The 15,776-nt window shown below is 34.2% G+C and overlaps 1 protein-coding gene across 1 annotated transcript; it reads right to left on the reverse strand.

Annotated features, from left to right (window-relative positions):
• Positions 1-1,618: 1,618 nt before the first annotated feature.
• Positions 1,619-4,247, reverse strand: LOC127082944 (serine/threonine-protein kinase SAPK2). Its single transcript, XM_051023173.1, has 9 exons — positions 3,947-4,247; positions 3,718-3,792; positions 3,506-3,607; positions 3,037-3,090; positions 2,834-2,926; positions 2,654-2,746; positions 2,431-2,535; positions 2,208-2,306; positions 1,619-2,131 (listed from the first exon to the last, which is right to left on the reverse strand). The coding sequence occupies exons 1-9, from the start codon at positions 4,067-4,069 to the stop codon at positions 1,832-1,834; spliced, it is 1,044 nt and encodes a 347-aa protein (XP_050879130.1). The 5' UTR covers positions 4,070-4,247; the 3' UTR covers positions 1,619-1,831.
• Positions 4,248-15,776: the final 11,529 nt, after the last annotated feature.

The following is a 15,776-nucleotide window of genomic DNA, read 5'->3' on the forward strand; positions in this document are numbered from 1 at the left end:
CCCGTGGATCTGTATCAAAGGTTTTGATCATTATCAGAGATCTGCACCAAAGGCTTGAATCGCCACAAGAGGTAACGATTCTATCACTGATCATGCCCATTCGTAAGGATCACTAAATGGAGAAATTTTTAAATTCCGCTGCGCCTTGGATGGAAATTCTCCAACAGTCTCTTTATCCATTTTTTTAATATCTTGGGCCATCTTATTCCACATATCATTTGTACTTCCTTGTGATTGTCCAAGCCCTCCCTCAAAGGTCTTGTGTTGGAAAATTCCTTGTTTCACCCTTCAAATGCCACCACTTGATCAGTGGCGCTACCATATGACTTCTTCTCTTTGTTTTCCCTTTAATTCTTACATCCATAACCAAAACTCTATGTTGGATAGTCAAACTCTCTTCTGGAACAATTTTACAGTCTAAGCAAATATTCTTATCTGACTTCTTGATAAAAAATAAATATATCTGAGAACATGTCATCCCACTTTTATATGTGATAAGATGTTCATCTCTTTTTCTAAACCATGTATTTGCTATAGTAATATCCAAAGCCGACGTAAACTCTAAGATGGCTTTATCCTTCACATTCACCTCCCCTAGGCCAAACATCCCATGCACACTCGCAAAACCTCTTGCTACCCTACCTACATGTCCATTGAGATCCCCTCCTAGGAAAAGCTTATCTCCTTGGAGTATATCCTGAAGTAAACCTTCTAAGTCCTCCCAAAATTTTACCTTAAGGTGTTATGCTAACCCAACCTGAGGTGTGTAAGCACTAACATCATTAAATACGTCTTGTTCCACTATAAATTTTAAGTATATGATTCAATCTCCTACTCTTTTCACATCCATAATATCCTTCTTCCACTCCTTGTACACAATGATCCCCGTCCCATTTCTCGATCTAACTTTACCGGTGTACCAAAGCTTAAAACCAGAGTTGTTCAATTCTTTCACTTTTTCAATTGTCCATTTAGTTTCTTTAAGACACGTAAATTGACCTTCCTCTTAACCATAACGTCCACTATTTATTTCCATAGATTTTCCCGTAAGTGTGCCTATATTCCATGGTCCAAAGCGAATCCTCTTCTCAAGAACTAACTTCTTTACCTACACTCGTTCGCGAAAATGTGGTAACCCTTACTTATTTTTTACTACATCCAGGCGGCGATGCAACGACCCTTACTCTTTTGATATTGTACTCGAATCATACAGCGCGTTGCTTACGGACAACGACCTATCATTCACATTACTAAATTATAAAATGATCCATTTGACTAATTGAGAGATACATTTGTCAATTTACGAAATTCATTGTCATTTTTCACCTATACTAGCATTTTAAAGGAACAATTAGCTTCTTCACTCAATAAATAAATGTAAATCATGACTTTGTTGATATGATCAAAATGACCACGATGGTGCTGACTATGATCAATATTTGAGCCGTGAAAGATAGGCATGTAATAGAAAAATGCTTAGGTTGAATATTTCAAGCTTTCCAAATTTGCAACCTTGGAAGCAGCTTTGTTAACAAATCAAGATAACAAAAAATAACTTTCATATAAGCTTCAAACCTTATCCAATTGAATACCAATATTTAAACCAAACCTAATCCAATTCACATCAGAAACTAGTCACATTTCATATTTGTCATTATTTTGTTACAAAACCCAAATAATAAGACAAGCATATATCATAAGCAAAAAAACCGTGACATCTCTTTATTCAAACTTTAGGCAAAGAGATTAAGACAAATTCTTATCTTAAGCCTATTAATTAATGCTTAAGCACAATTCTTCAAAACACAAAAGAAATCTAACACTCTTTCACTCACATCTCACAAACATAATCAAAATCATCACTTGTTTCTATATCATTATCAAAATCATCATCTTCATCCATTTCATCAAACTCCATTTCTCCTCCAACAAATTGTCCATCAAGTTTTGGTCCTTCACCTGGCTTTCTTGCCTCTTGAATTATCGACGATATTTCCTCAATACTCTGAGATGAAGAATCATCCACACAATTCACATCATTTTCTAACTTATTTTTTTCATCCTCCACAAATTCCATTGGCAATTTATTAAGGAACCAAGGATGCACTTTAATTTCTGGGATAGTGATTCTCTGCATCAACAACATAATGGATACAAAATCACACATATTTAACTAAACAAAGTTAATTAAAAATGAACTAATATACCTTCTCAGGATTCGCTACGAATATTTGAGATAGAAGATTTCTACAATCTTTTGAGACACGAACATAGTCCGGAATAGAATAATGGACTTTAAGAATTCGCTGTAAAAACATTTCAAAATGACAAGTTTAGAATATTAGTCGGATCATCTAATTTGTTGACTTATCGCAATTTTTTATTTTATATTTATGCGCGCAAAATGCTTATTTTACTTAATCAACTAACCTCAATTGTTTTTCTAAAATTTCTTGGATCATCTGGATCTTCAAAAGGATAACCACCAACTAGCATCACATACAATGTAACCCCACAAGACCAAACATCAGCAACCTATTCATTCTCCAACACAAGAATATTTGTGTGGCCAATGTTAGCTTCAATTTTTATTTTCAAAAAAAAAATCACAAATTATTATCTAACTAGAAAATAAAATTAATAGCAAAATCACCTTTCCATCATATTCTCTTCTTGACAAAACCTCCGGTGCAATATACGCCGGAGTTCCAACCGTTGATTTAGGCTGAGAATGCAGAACAGACGACTGAAGAAAAAAAACGAAACGACCGGTAACTTAATTATACTAACAATGTATCAATATTTTAAAATTTGATAATTGAGAAACTCTTGCCTTAGAATAACCAAAGTCACATATTTTGAGTTGAGGTGAAGAGCTTCCATCTAAAAGTGTATTTTCTAGCTTAAGATCTCTATGGCAAATTTCCTGCACAATCAAAATTATAATTTTCAAACACGCTAAAATAATATGATTCATAAAAAAAAATATTTAATTAAATAAAATTTAATTTTGTTCATATGTGACTAGAATAATACCATTGAATGACAATAGCTGACTCCAGAAATCAACTGCCGAAAGAAATATCTTGCCTATGGACAAAACAGAAGAATAAAAATGTGAAATACTGTATAATATATTATTAGAATAAATAAAAGTAGAAAACATTGTTGCAAAAACGAACATTTATTATTAGAATATGATAGATGTAGAAGTTAACATCGAATGAACAGTTTAAGAACAAAATAGCTATAACAACTTGCAATTGAAAAATTCAACACTAATAATAAAATTACATAAAGTTGGAAATAAAATGACACTAACTTTGTTTAATACAAATTGTAACGTGGATGCAATCTTTAATACTATTGTTTTTGTTGAATTACTGCTTATGAAATTACATAACTAATATAATGGCCTCATGGACAAGAAGCACTATAGTTTAGTCAACTAATCTTTCAATTATCAACAATTAAAAATGAGAAATTTAGAATCAATCTTATCTACCTCGTCTTCGTCGAATCTGCCCGCACTGCATATTTTTTCAAATAATTCTCCTCCTGCAGCATACTCCATTACTATAACTAGATGAAGCGGAGTACAAAGAACCTGTCACGGATCGTTATTTTCATAAGTTCTGCTAAACAGTTTCACTAAATTTATGTCAGTAGATAAATTCGAATGAATCAATCTAAACGGAAAACACAAAAAGTTCTTACCTCTTTAAATCTAACGATATTGGGATGCTTCAAGGACCTATGATTGATAATCTCTCTTTGCACATGTTCATCAATCTGCAAGACCAAACGGTTACTAACCTAAGACAATCCAAAGTACGAGGTAACAACATACATGGATATATATAACGTTAGTCCTAAGACAACCTAAGACAAAGACAACATGCAAAGGTTGAGAAATGAAGTGAAAAACAAAAACAAAACAACAAACCTTGAGGCCTCTCTCAATGATTTTGATAGCATATAGTTTACCACTTTGTCTCTCCCTCACAAGTTTCGCTACTCCAAAATTTCCTGACCCAATATCTTTAATAGTTTCATATCTTTCTTCCATTCTTATGACGTATACACAATTGATATCACAACAAACAAGTGTTATATTTTGAAGAATATATGAACTGCAACTAGCAATATTGAAGATTATTCTCTTCTTCGTTTTTATGACCTCAAATTTTCAATGGGGAAATAAATTAAAGATGTTTGGTTTTGCTGCGGTTTATATCAATGTTGTTGTCAACTTGTCACAAGTGGAATTTAAATATGCCTTCAAAAAGAGGGTTTAAACAGAAATGGTATAAATGACACGTGGCGAAAATCTAGTGGTTAAAATTCTTGCGAACTAAAAACAAGTTGGTCCTACGTGGCGATTGATTGCTTTTATTGGAGGAACTATAATTTTATTTTATAGGACCGTCCCTTACAATGTCACAAATTGATTAATTTGTCTCATACATTAATATTTGACGAGGCCGTTGTAATCTATCATCTTCATGGTTAATTGACAAACGTGTCCAAATTCATAATCTAACTTGTTTAATGCGATGAAAATCATGTTTTGATTTTTTTATAAGTGAAAATTCTTCTCGTGGAGTGTAAATAAAGAATTTTAGGGTATTTTGATTTGCTAAAAAACCACGTATTGATAAAAAAATCTGCAAAGAAAAAAATAAAAGGACACAATCACATTATAAAAATATAACATAGAAACTCTAAAATTAGAGAGAATAAACACAATTGTTTTGACAATAAAAAATAACACTATATAAAAATTAATACAACTCATAATTTATCATTAATCATTCACAATCATTCATATGCCCCAATTTTGTGCAGTGTCTAATTTTTCTTTTTATGTGTTTATCTTAGAAAAATAAAAAACAGATAATTTAGAATCCTATTTATATTGGATTCTTAAAAATTTTAAAATTAATTTTATAATTTATCTTATTTTTGATGCACTTTTATCATTTTTTAGTTATTTAACCTATATTCACCATTTTAAAAATTAAAAAGAAAAAAATATTTTATTTATTAATTTCACTTTTTAGTATTATTATCATTTTCATTATATTTTTTCAAATTCAAAAAATGGGAAAGATTTTATCTTTCTTTGACATTTTTATCTTTAGAGTAAACTTTACCAACCTTTTTGTTTTCCACTTTCATCATACTATCATTTACATGAAAAAAAAACATTAATCATTGGACAATGGAGTGCAACTTTGTTTGCTCAAAATTTTAACATTTCTCACACTTATAAGCAAGTCAAAAAATACTTGAAAAGAAACCCTAATACACCACTGTATATTCTAACTAGTGGAGACTTTGAGGAGGAAGTGAAAAACTTGTAAAGCGAGGCTTAGAGAACTCAAACACAACAACAACAAAAATCAGAAGAAGAAAAAACACAACACAAAACCACATAAACACAACACACCATCATTATTCATCATTTCCTTCACAACACCAACCACACCTCCGTTATCCAACATCATCTTCACTTTCATTAACAACTTCATCCACTTGCTTACTGGAGTTTATAAGTGCTTCTCCTTCATTTCAAAATTATTAGTCTATGCATGCATGATTGATAGGGCAGGTTTATCAAAATATTAATGTTTGTATTTTTTTTTTGTAAATATTGATGTAAAGTGTATAATATAGAGTTGTTGTAGCTTAGGAATAGTTTAGAAAGCCATACTCATGTAAATATCACTATCAATTGTATGATGTTGTTTTAATGAATAAAATGTGAGAGAGGGTTGTTTGAGTGAAAAACGCACCATGAACACGTCGACGAAAGTCAACGCATGTGTGACGGTCGTCACCTGAACTTGCATGTGTGACAGTCTGGACCGCCAGCACAGAGACGACCGTCACAGGTACTTTCTCATGACGGTTTAAACTGTCACCAGGGTGACGACCATCACCTTGTCCTGAACCGCCACTGAATATGAAAAATACAAAAAAAATATTTTTTATTTCTTTTTTTTCACTTTTAAACCTATTTTCACTTTGTTTAAAACACTTTCAACTTTCATAAATAAATATGGTTGAAAAATGGATAATCGAGTGTACACTTTTTTCATTTCCCAAATAATCGAGCATGAGGCATACGCCTCATTTTAGTTGGAGACTTCATTTTTCACTAAAAAATGATAATGACGTTTTAAATTTCGAAGTTAGAATAAGATGAAAAAGGAATAATCGAGTGTACACCCTTTTATTCTCCAAATAACTGAACATGAGACATACGTCTCATTCTAGTTCGAGCATTCGTCTTCTGCGTACTAATAATGATCTTAAACCTATTTAAAAATAACATCATACTAAAAAGGGAATAATAGGGTGCACACATTTTTATCCTCGAGTAAACGAACGTGAGTCATACGCCTCGTTCTAGTTCGAATACTTGTCTTCCGCATAAAATCAACCAAAACCAGTCAAATTCATTTTTTCGTCTGTGCACGACCAAGCAATTTCTTAAACAAACGTTTACCACTCAAGCATGAATTTTTTTCAATCATCGAGTCTCTTTCCGTCATAGCGAGATTAAAATCAACCAACAAACAATTTTTTTTCTACTAAGAACTATGTAGCTTTGAATTCTCCATCGCACCGAGAGATACGTAAAAGCGAGATTCAATGTCTCGTCAAACACCATAATAAAAAACCTTTTTTGTCTTTTTTTTATTTCTTGTAAATATTTTAATAATCAGAAGAAACTTAACACTTTAAGCAAACATTTCTTTCAAAACTAATTAAATGGTTTTTGTTGTTTACAACAGATGTCGTGAAATGCTAATACCTTCCTCGCGTATAATCGGCCCCCGAACCTAAATTTGGTTGTGATGATCCTATTTTTTTATTTAAAGAGTTTTATCGAAGTTTACTTTTAAAAATAAACTTTGATGGAGACTTCATTATCATCCGAGCGTTTATTCACTCGAGTATTTTTTGCGCCGTGACAATTGGAGTATAAGAGAACAAAACAAATCAAATGCAAGCTTAAAGTATTTTTTACTGGTGTATTTTGTAATAAAGAGTTTGAATCTTTTATATAAACTAAGTGATTTGAGACTTTTTCAATATGTATATTTTCAACCAACTCCAACAATTTCCACCTTTATTGAAAATAATACATCAATTTTCATTGACTTCACTGACAATCATACTCTATCATAAAGAGTATAGTCACTTGAAGTTACACCACTCCAAGAATTTTCACATTGTTTTACCGATGATCATCGTTCAAAAACTATCATACCCCATCATAAAGAGTATAGTCACTTGAAGTTACACCACTTCAAGAAATTTCACATTGTTTTTACTGATACTCATAGTTCAAAAACTATCATGCTCTCTCATGAAGAATGTACTTCACTTGAAGATAAAATACTCAAAGAATTTCACATTTTCAACACCGACAATCATATATATACTGTATCATGAAAAATATATTTTACTTAAAGCTAAACTACTCCAAGAATTTCACATGTTGAAAGTGGCTGAAAACTTATGATGTCACTTCCATGTTGGCAGGAAACTCTTCAACCACCGATATATTTTCACAGAACACCTTATGTAATCTTAATTGTATCAACACATTTTTAACTTAAACTTTCACAGGATTAAAACAATTAATCCATCAATTTTCTCTAGCCCAAACTGCACAATGGAACTTATGACTGCAACTCAACAACTCTTTCACAACACCATCCTTCTTTTATGATGTGGAAGATCAGACAAAGTTGAAACCACATAGCATACTAAGTACTCAAATACTCTGATCGAATCAAAAGCTCTGATTCCAATTGTTGGGAAAAATTGGCAAAGAAAAAAATTATAGAACACAATCACAACATAATGACATAATGTGGAAACTCCAAAACCAGAGGAAAAAATATAACTGTTGTCAAATTATAACCAATGAATAATATTGTGAAAATTGTTACAATATAAAATTTACCTTCAATCACCCCTAGGCCCCCAGTACACCCACATCCCAAAGAAAATATTTAACTACATCTCACAACACTCTAACATTACAGTATAAGAGAACAAAAAAATCAAATACAAACTTAAAGTGTTTTTTACTGGTGGATTTTGTAATGAAGAACTTAAATCCTTTATATAACATTGAATTCCTTTTTTCTTTATAAAACTAAGTGTTATGGGACTTCTTCAACATATATATCTTCAACCAACTCCAACACAACGAACCTAACTTAACAACTTTTTTATACATTTTTTGATGTAAAAATTGATTATGAGATTAGACAAAACAAATGATAAGGGATTGAACGAAAACATGAATTCTTAACCCTCATTAGTACAATGTGACAACTTTTTATCCCAAACACATATATATCAAAATACTATTTTTTAAGTTTTTTTAGCTCTCTCTCTCTCTCTCTCTCTCTTTCTCTCTCTCTCTCTCTCTCTCTCTCTCTCTCTCTCTCTCTCTATCTATCTATCTATCTATCTATCTATCTATCTATATATATATATATATATATATATATATATATATATATATATATATATATATATATATATATATATATATATATATATATATATATATATATATATATATAATTTTATTATATTATAGATGAAAGATTAAAAATAGCAATTATATATAAGATAAAAGAATGTGTTTTTTTACTAGATTATTTTTCATATTTGCTTTATATATATATAAAGCAAATATGAAAAATAACCTAGTAAAAAACACATTCTTTTATCTTATATATATTGCTATTTTTAGTCTTTCATCTATAATAAAATAAAATTAAAATAAAATTAATGGCTCTGGAAACACCAACTTTGCCCTCACTTCTTCTTCCGATACAGGGGCTTTTGAGGTTCAAAAATTACTTTATCCAACTAAATTCAACATGTTTTCTTTAAACCATTACTTAACTATGCATGCACCAAAATACCCCTACTTGATAAGCTTCTAATGGTATAAATTTGAATTATGTAGTGGACTTTTATTTTATTAAATCCTTATGTTAACCCAACTATCTGGTTTCTCAATATGCTTTATTCATATTGTCTTGCTTACCCCTTCAACTACCACCCTTACGTATAACACATAAAAACACCTAATTTACATAAATTTTGCTTCCCGATGCACGACTTAGGAGTAGCTGACATTGCTATATTTATCATTTTATTTTGGCTATTCACCTTACTCATCCGATACAATCTTTTAATCTCTCTAACTTCATAATCCCAACCATCTTCACCTTTGTCTCTCAACTTCTTTTGCTCATAGTAGGTTAACAATTAGTTCTTCTTCATTGTTGTATGTTATTTCTTATTCTTTTTGTTGGTCTTATAAGTTTATTCATTTTTTTTCTAAACCCTTTGTACTTCCTACAAATGGCTACACCTTTTGAGGTCATTAAAGACATTAACGATCATAAAGAACTCTAGAAGGTTGTTGTCAAGTTTCACCATAAATGGACTATTGTTTCTAACACAAAGGAACATTTTGAGATGATTTTTATTGATAAAGAAGTAACTAAATTTCCCCATATTATGCTATGTTTCATGTTGATCCAACTTTTACTGATCATGTGAATGTTTCCATTGTTTTATTTTTCGGATTACAAAAGTATTTTTTGTTTGTTTTCCTTTTTATGTTACATAAGTATGTTTTGAAACTTGATTTGTGATAATTGTTCATCCATACTATTTTAGGGTTTCAAAGTTTTTTGGTGTTATATGATCATTCTTTTTTGTTTTTGAAACTGGATTTAGGATATTTGTTCGTCCTCACCGTTTTAGTGTTTCATTGTTTTTTGAGTTATATGCTCATTATTTTTTTGTTTTTCAAACTGGATTTATGATATTTGTTCTATGTTTTTCCTATTTAACCAACCATGCATTTTGTCAGATATTCATCTAATAGTTTTCTGTTGGTCATCCTTATCAGGAACTAATATTTATGTTGTTGTTCCAACTATGTATAAGAAATCGTTTGATCCAATATTACAGGTTAACAATACCTACACCATTTCAAACTTTCAAGTCGTGTTAAATGATATGTTATTTAAAACATCTGAACATAATTTTTTGTTGAAATTTATTAATGGTAAAATTGTGGGAGATGTTAACAAGCATGAGATCCCTGCAAAAGCAATCAAATTCACTTCTTTTGAATACATTTTAGCCGGGAGGTTAAAGAAGGACATGTTGATAGGTATGGTTTTTGTTTCCATTTTATTTTTGACATTTTCTTCCATATTCATGAGGTTTACTTAAAAAAAATATCTTACACTTGGTCATCAGATGTTATTGGTTTTTCTAATGAGATTGGATACTTACAAAGCAAATCTAGAAGCAAGAAGCAACATGTCAACTTGGTTTTGATAGGTATGGCTGTTGTTTTTTGTTTCTATTGTTTTGGATATACTATCAACAAGAACCAACATTAGTTATTCTATCCAACATCACTTGGTTCTCATTGCATAGTATGTTTAATTATTAACATAAACACATGGCCTTTATAACAATATATGTTATGTTCATAAATTGTTTATACAACTATTGAGGAACATAAATTAGAATGGTTTTTCTCATGTGTTGTGTATATGTCACCCTCCAAAACCTACCTTTATTTTACCCTCATATGTGCAACTCACATTTTTGGGGCAACTCATAAATGTTTTTACCATAACCAAAATATGCACAGTATAACATTTATAACAAAAATACACTTCATAAATTCCATATATTATATTACAAACACTTATAACAAAACAGGTTAAGGGGCAGAGAGGGTTGATTACTGAAATACACTTTTTACTTCTTACTTTTAACAAAACATGAACATTAAAATAACCAAACAAACTTATGCTAACCAGATATTCACATCACTCTTCTTCACATTTGTACCCTTATTAACGCCTCTTGACAGTTACATACAACATTTTGAGACGATCGCATATCATAAAACACAGAACAACACCAACCATCAGCTTCTTTTCTTTAGCATATTCATACCATTCATGCCCAATATATTTCTCCATGCAATCCATATTGGCTTTGAGAACTTTTATTTCATCACAGTCCCCGATTTCACCATCAACCAAAGTTATTTCAGTTTGATCCACATGCAGAATTTCATTTGAAATACGGCGTAGAAAATGATACATAAATACACAATATAAGAGACTAAATTATGTTATATATGTGAATACACTTCCTGCATCCTTACTGAAGTTGTTCTTGTGTTGCTTTGCCTGCACACATTTGTAGCACCTCAAATTTGCACCTATCATTGTACATACCATCTCATATTAGGTCATAGCATATCATGATACATTGCATGGCATTTGCATTGTCCCCAGTTGCCTCAAGAGCAAGCAAGCAAGAATTAAGTCAAACTGATCAGGAGATCAGTCAACCAGTCAAGCAAAGTTGTTTCTCAAGGAATCAAAGCCCTAGGGTTTGTCCAACAAGTTCACATGACTTGGAGGTCTGTTTGAAGTGTTCAAGTCAAGGGTTGAAGGCTCAAAGGTCATCAGTTCATGTACAGACAATCAGAAACCCTAAATAGTCAACAATCAATCAAAGCAGTGGATGGTGGCCATTCTTGTGGAATTTGGGCACCATGGTCAATAATCAAGAGTCCATACAACTTGGGACATCATTTGAAGTCAAGGTCTCAAGGAATTAGGGTTTGGAATTCATCAGAAGTGCACAGTCAAGTCCAAAACCCTAGAAAGTCAAAGTTGGTCAACTGTGTTTGATTCTTTGGATTTGATGGATAGAAATGATTTGAAGGAGCTTATTCATGTCCTAATAGGCCTCATGTGTCATGGCAATCAACATCATGGAAGAATTTGAAGCCAATCAGAAAATTTCCAGAAATAGAAACTGGACCTGTAATTTCAACTGCCAAAAATAGAAACTTCTTGATCCTCAACTTGCATCATGATACAAGCTCCAAATGAATTTTTGCCCAACATGAAAGTTAAAGATCTTGTCTTCCCATTTTCAAAAAATCCAAGAACACCCAAATCCCATGTGTGGTTGTCAAGATATGATCAATTCATTTTCACCAATTTTTGAACTTCAAAGAGGCATATCTCTCAAACCATAAGGCCAAATTTGGTGGGGTTTTTTCCTACAAACCACATTTTTCATCCTCTTTCCAAAAATATAAATTTCATGACCTAAAACCTTACCATTCAAAATGGCATTTTTGACCTTTTTCATTTAAATTCAAAGTTTGACCAAACTTTGACTTTTTGAGTTAGGACTTTTTTTCACCATTTTGCCAATTGGAAATGCTTTCATATCATATTTGTGACATGTTCCAAGCATCAAATCATGTTCATACCACTATTGTATCATCATTTAGGACCAAAGGCAAAATTGGCATATTTTGGCAAATGGAGTCATTAAGTAAAAACAAGTTGGTATTTCACTATGCAGACCAAAAACAGGTGGATTATAGGTCATCTGCAGCTGGTTTAAGGGCCCAAAATCGTGCCCAACACACACCTCCATTTCCACTTGCTCCACTTAGCAATTTTGGCAAATAGATTCATTAAGCAAAAATCGGTTTAGCTTTTGATTAAGTCTTGTTAAACAGCACATATAAGTGCATTTTTCTGCCATTTGCAACCCTAGCCACCACTTGAAAACCACAGAAAACTGCAGTTCATTTCTTCTTGCATTTTTGCACTTTGAAAAATTCTGAGCAAACCATAAAAGCACACGAGCAATCCTTGGTTCCTTCATTACTTGAACAACATTGAGAGGCTTTTTGAACCATCAATTGCTAACTGGAACTCTCATTCGAGTACTGCATCTTCAAGGCACCCTTCAATGGCAGAAATCATTTCAAGCTAGCTTGTGCATCCTGGATTGGAAATAGCTTCATCATCCATCAGCATAAAGCACAAGAGCCACTTGTTTCGAGCTGTAGTATCAAATACACCACTGCACGTCAGTTTTCTTCAAAAACAAGTACTTTAGTTGCTTAAGTTCTCTGAACTTGCTTTGCTTTGCTTTTTAGCAACTTGCTTGAGGTATAATCTCTTTTACTACATGTAGTCTGGAGTCCCGGCTTGTTATTTTGGCCGGGCAAACTGTCTGAAGTCCTCCTTAAGAGGCAATGCCTGTGTATGTTTACTTTGTCCCTGTACAGAGTCAAAGACCTCCTAAGTGAAGAGGCAATTGGTGGAAGGTAGGGATATGCAATCTATCCCCCACTATTCAGTGTGTCTTCTGTCTTGCTCACACCACTGTGTTGATGCATTTCAGATAAAAGCCCAAGATCTTGTGCAATTGCACAGTTGAGTCAGTATCCAATGTGTAGAAGGGTTCCCACCTTCTGAACCCACACATTCTTGTCAAGTGCTCTCCCTGGCCAGGGATAGAAGCAATGAGGCACACCCCTCATCTCCTTTCATCTGCTTCACCTTAGCCCCTCAATGGCAAGGTTAAGAGCACACTTACCCCATTCCAGTTGGCCCTAGTGCCTAACCTTTGATGTTTGAGCCCCCTTGTTGGTGTGTTTATTTTACGCTGTATGTGTTTGTGATTGCTTTGTTTGCCTCTTTAGGCTTTAGTTTAGGCTTGCCCTTGTGCAAGATAGGTTGTGCTTGACTTGCCCTTGTGCAAAGACAAGTCTGTGTGGCTTGCTCCCTGTGTGAGCCATGTTTAGCTGTTCGGCCGAACTACGGCAACTCTGATTCTCATGTTCAGATGAGATACGTAGGCACGAGACGCGATGTCTTGCCGAGTTTGACTAACCACTAACAGCTAATTTCTTTTCTCTCACCCCTGTTGTGATTGAGATATCCCTCTTCTCTTGCCCTAGTTGCAATCGAGACTTTGCTTTTTCCTGTGTCTGCTTAGGATAGGTTGGCCCTTGTGCCATTTAGCTAGAAACCTTAACTTAGGGTTGACTTTGCATGACAACATCTAGGCTCGAGTCGTAGTCTCCCTAGAGTTGTGTCTCCCTCTGTTATCTGGTTAGGCTAGATCCTTTATCCCTGCGTAGGGGAACTACATCGCCCTGATCTTCACACCAGATGAAGTATGTAGGCAGGAGATTGAGCTGATTTCTCCGGGCGCCTTTTCTTTTCTTTTGTGTTTGTTTGACAGTTTTAGGCTGAGTCCCTGACTCCCTATCTATCTGTTGTGTGTTTTAGGTTCGGATGCTGACATAAGTCCAACGATTGGCATTCAGGCTCCACGTTCGCCCGTGTCTTGTTTGTTTGTGTGCGTGTCAGCCGAGCTACGAATGCTCTGATTCTTCTCTCGTCCGAGGAGATACGTATGCATAAGGTGCGATACCTTAGCGAGCATGTGTCGTTTCCCCAGTCCGAACTACTTCGACTCTGATGTCTATGCCTGATAGACTAAGTAGGCCCAGGATACGATATCCTGCCGAGTCAGTTTCAGTCAGTTTCTTTTGTCTCTTTTCAGCCAGTGTGTGTGTGTTCGAGCAGTGTTATAGCAACCAATTTTCCTTCCTAGTGTGCGTGGATCCCGTAGAGTACTACGGATGCGTAGGGTGCCTAACACCTTCCCTTCGCATAACCGACTCCCGAACCCATCCTCTTTGGTCGCGAGACCATGATCTTTCCTAGGTTTACTTCGAGCGTTTCCTTTCCCTCTTTTGGGATAAATAACGCACGGTGGCGGCTCTGTTGTTCATTCTTTTCCCGCCGGTTTTTCGCGCGATGCGACAGCTGGCGACTCTGCTGGGGACAAGAGAAGTTGACCTATGCTGGTCCATCTTCCCTGAGCGAGTCTCTCCTAGCGCTCTCTAGGATTAGGGTTTTGGTTGCTTTCTGCTTGTTGTATTTTATTGCATTCATTTGTACATATGTATATTTATTTGTTTGCATTGATTGTGTGCATTGATGTTTGCATTCATATTCATTATTCATTACTGGCTGGCTGTCTGTTTTTCTCTGTGTGGGGGGGAAGTCAGTTGAGGTAAAAGGTCCAATACCCAGACCATGAGTGAAAATCTAGGATGATTAGGAATAGAGTGATTCATGGGAAGCGGGTGGTATGGCGCCACTTAGCGGAACATTGATATCACGAGCAGTTCAGACCCTGGTGGGATACTGTCGTTACATACTTCGGGTGTGTATATGATAGTATTTCCGCGAAAGGCTATTTATGCTGCGTTTCTCTCAGCTTTACCCTGGCCTAGACTACACCCGTGAGTGGGGAAGGGTTATTCATTACAGGTACCGTTGGTGACTTTGGTTCTGATGGTGACTTTATGTTCAGACAATGTGATCAGTTTGACCTTGAGTTGGATTTAAGTTCCGAGTTTTGACTGAAGCTTCGACCTAGTCAGAGATCGCACAACCAGCCAGTCCAGTCTGCATCATGTGCATCATAGCATATTTATTTTTCAAAAGAAACGCATTGAAAAAAAATATTGAAAAAAAAAAAGAAGAAAAAAAAGAGAAAGAAAAAAAACTAATCTCTGCATGCATATCATTTCTCAGGTACATTCCCGAGCTTGTCTACTGACAGAGATGGCAACAATCCCAGAGTTGAAGCGGAAGACCTGTTCTTACAGTTTCCACCGTGAGCCATTGACTCCACTAGTTGAGTTGGGTAGCCTTGTGAAGGATGATCACCTGAAGAGTTTCGTTGGGCGGTATGGAGATATTCTGACAGTGTTGAAGACGATAGTGGATCCAGTACCTCTGCAGACACTACTTCAGTTCTATGATCCAGAGCTCAGATGCTTCACTTTCCAG

This window comes from Lathyrus oleraceus, chromosome 5 (assembly GCF_024323335.1).
Source record: "Lathyrus oleraceus cultivar Zhongwan6 chromosome 5, CAAS_Psat_ZW6_1.0, whole genome shotgun sequence".
Lineage (NCBI taxonomy): Eukaryota > Viridiplantae > Streptophyta > Magnoliopsida > Fabales > Fabaceae > Lathyrus > Lathyrus oleraceus.

Coding starts and splice junctions, on each gene's coding strand:
- LOC127082944 (XM_051023173.1), bottom strand. CDS start 4,069: ATGGAAGAAAGATATGAAACTATTAAAGATATTGGGTCAGGAAATTTT. Junction 3,608..3,717: donor ATATCGTTAGATTTAAAGAG/GTAAGAACTTTT, acceptor GATCCGTGACAG/GTTCTTTGTACTCCGCTTCA. Junction 2,747..2,833: donor GTGACTTTGGTTATTCTAAG/GCAAGAGTTTCT, acceptor TTTTTTCTTCAG/TCGTCTGTTCTGCATTCTCA.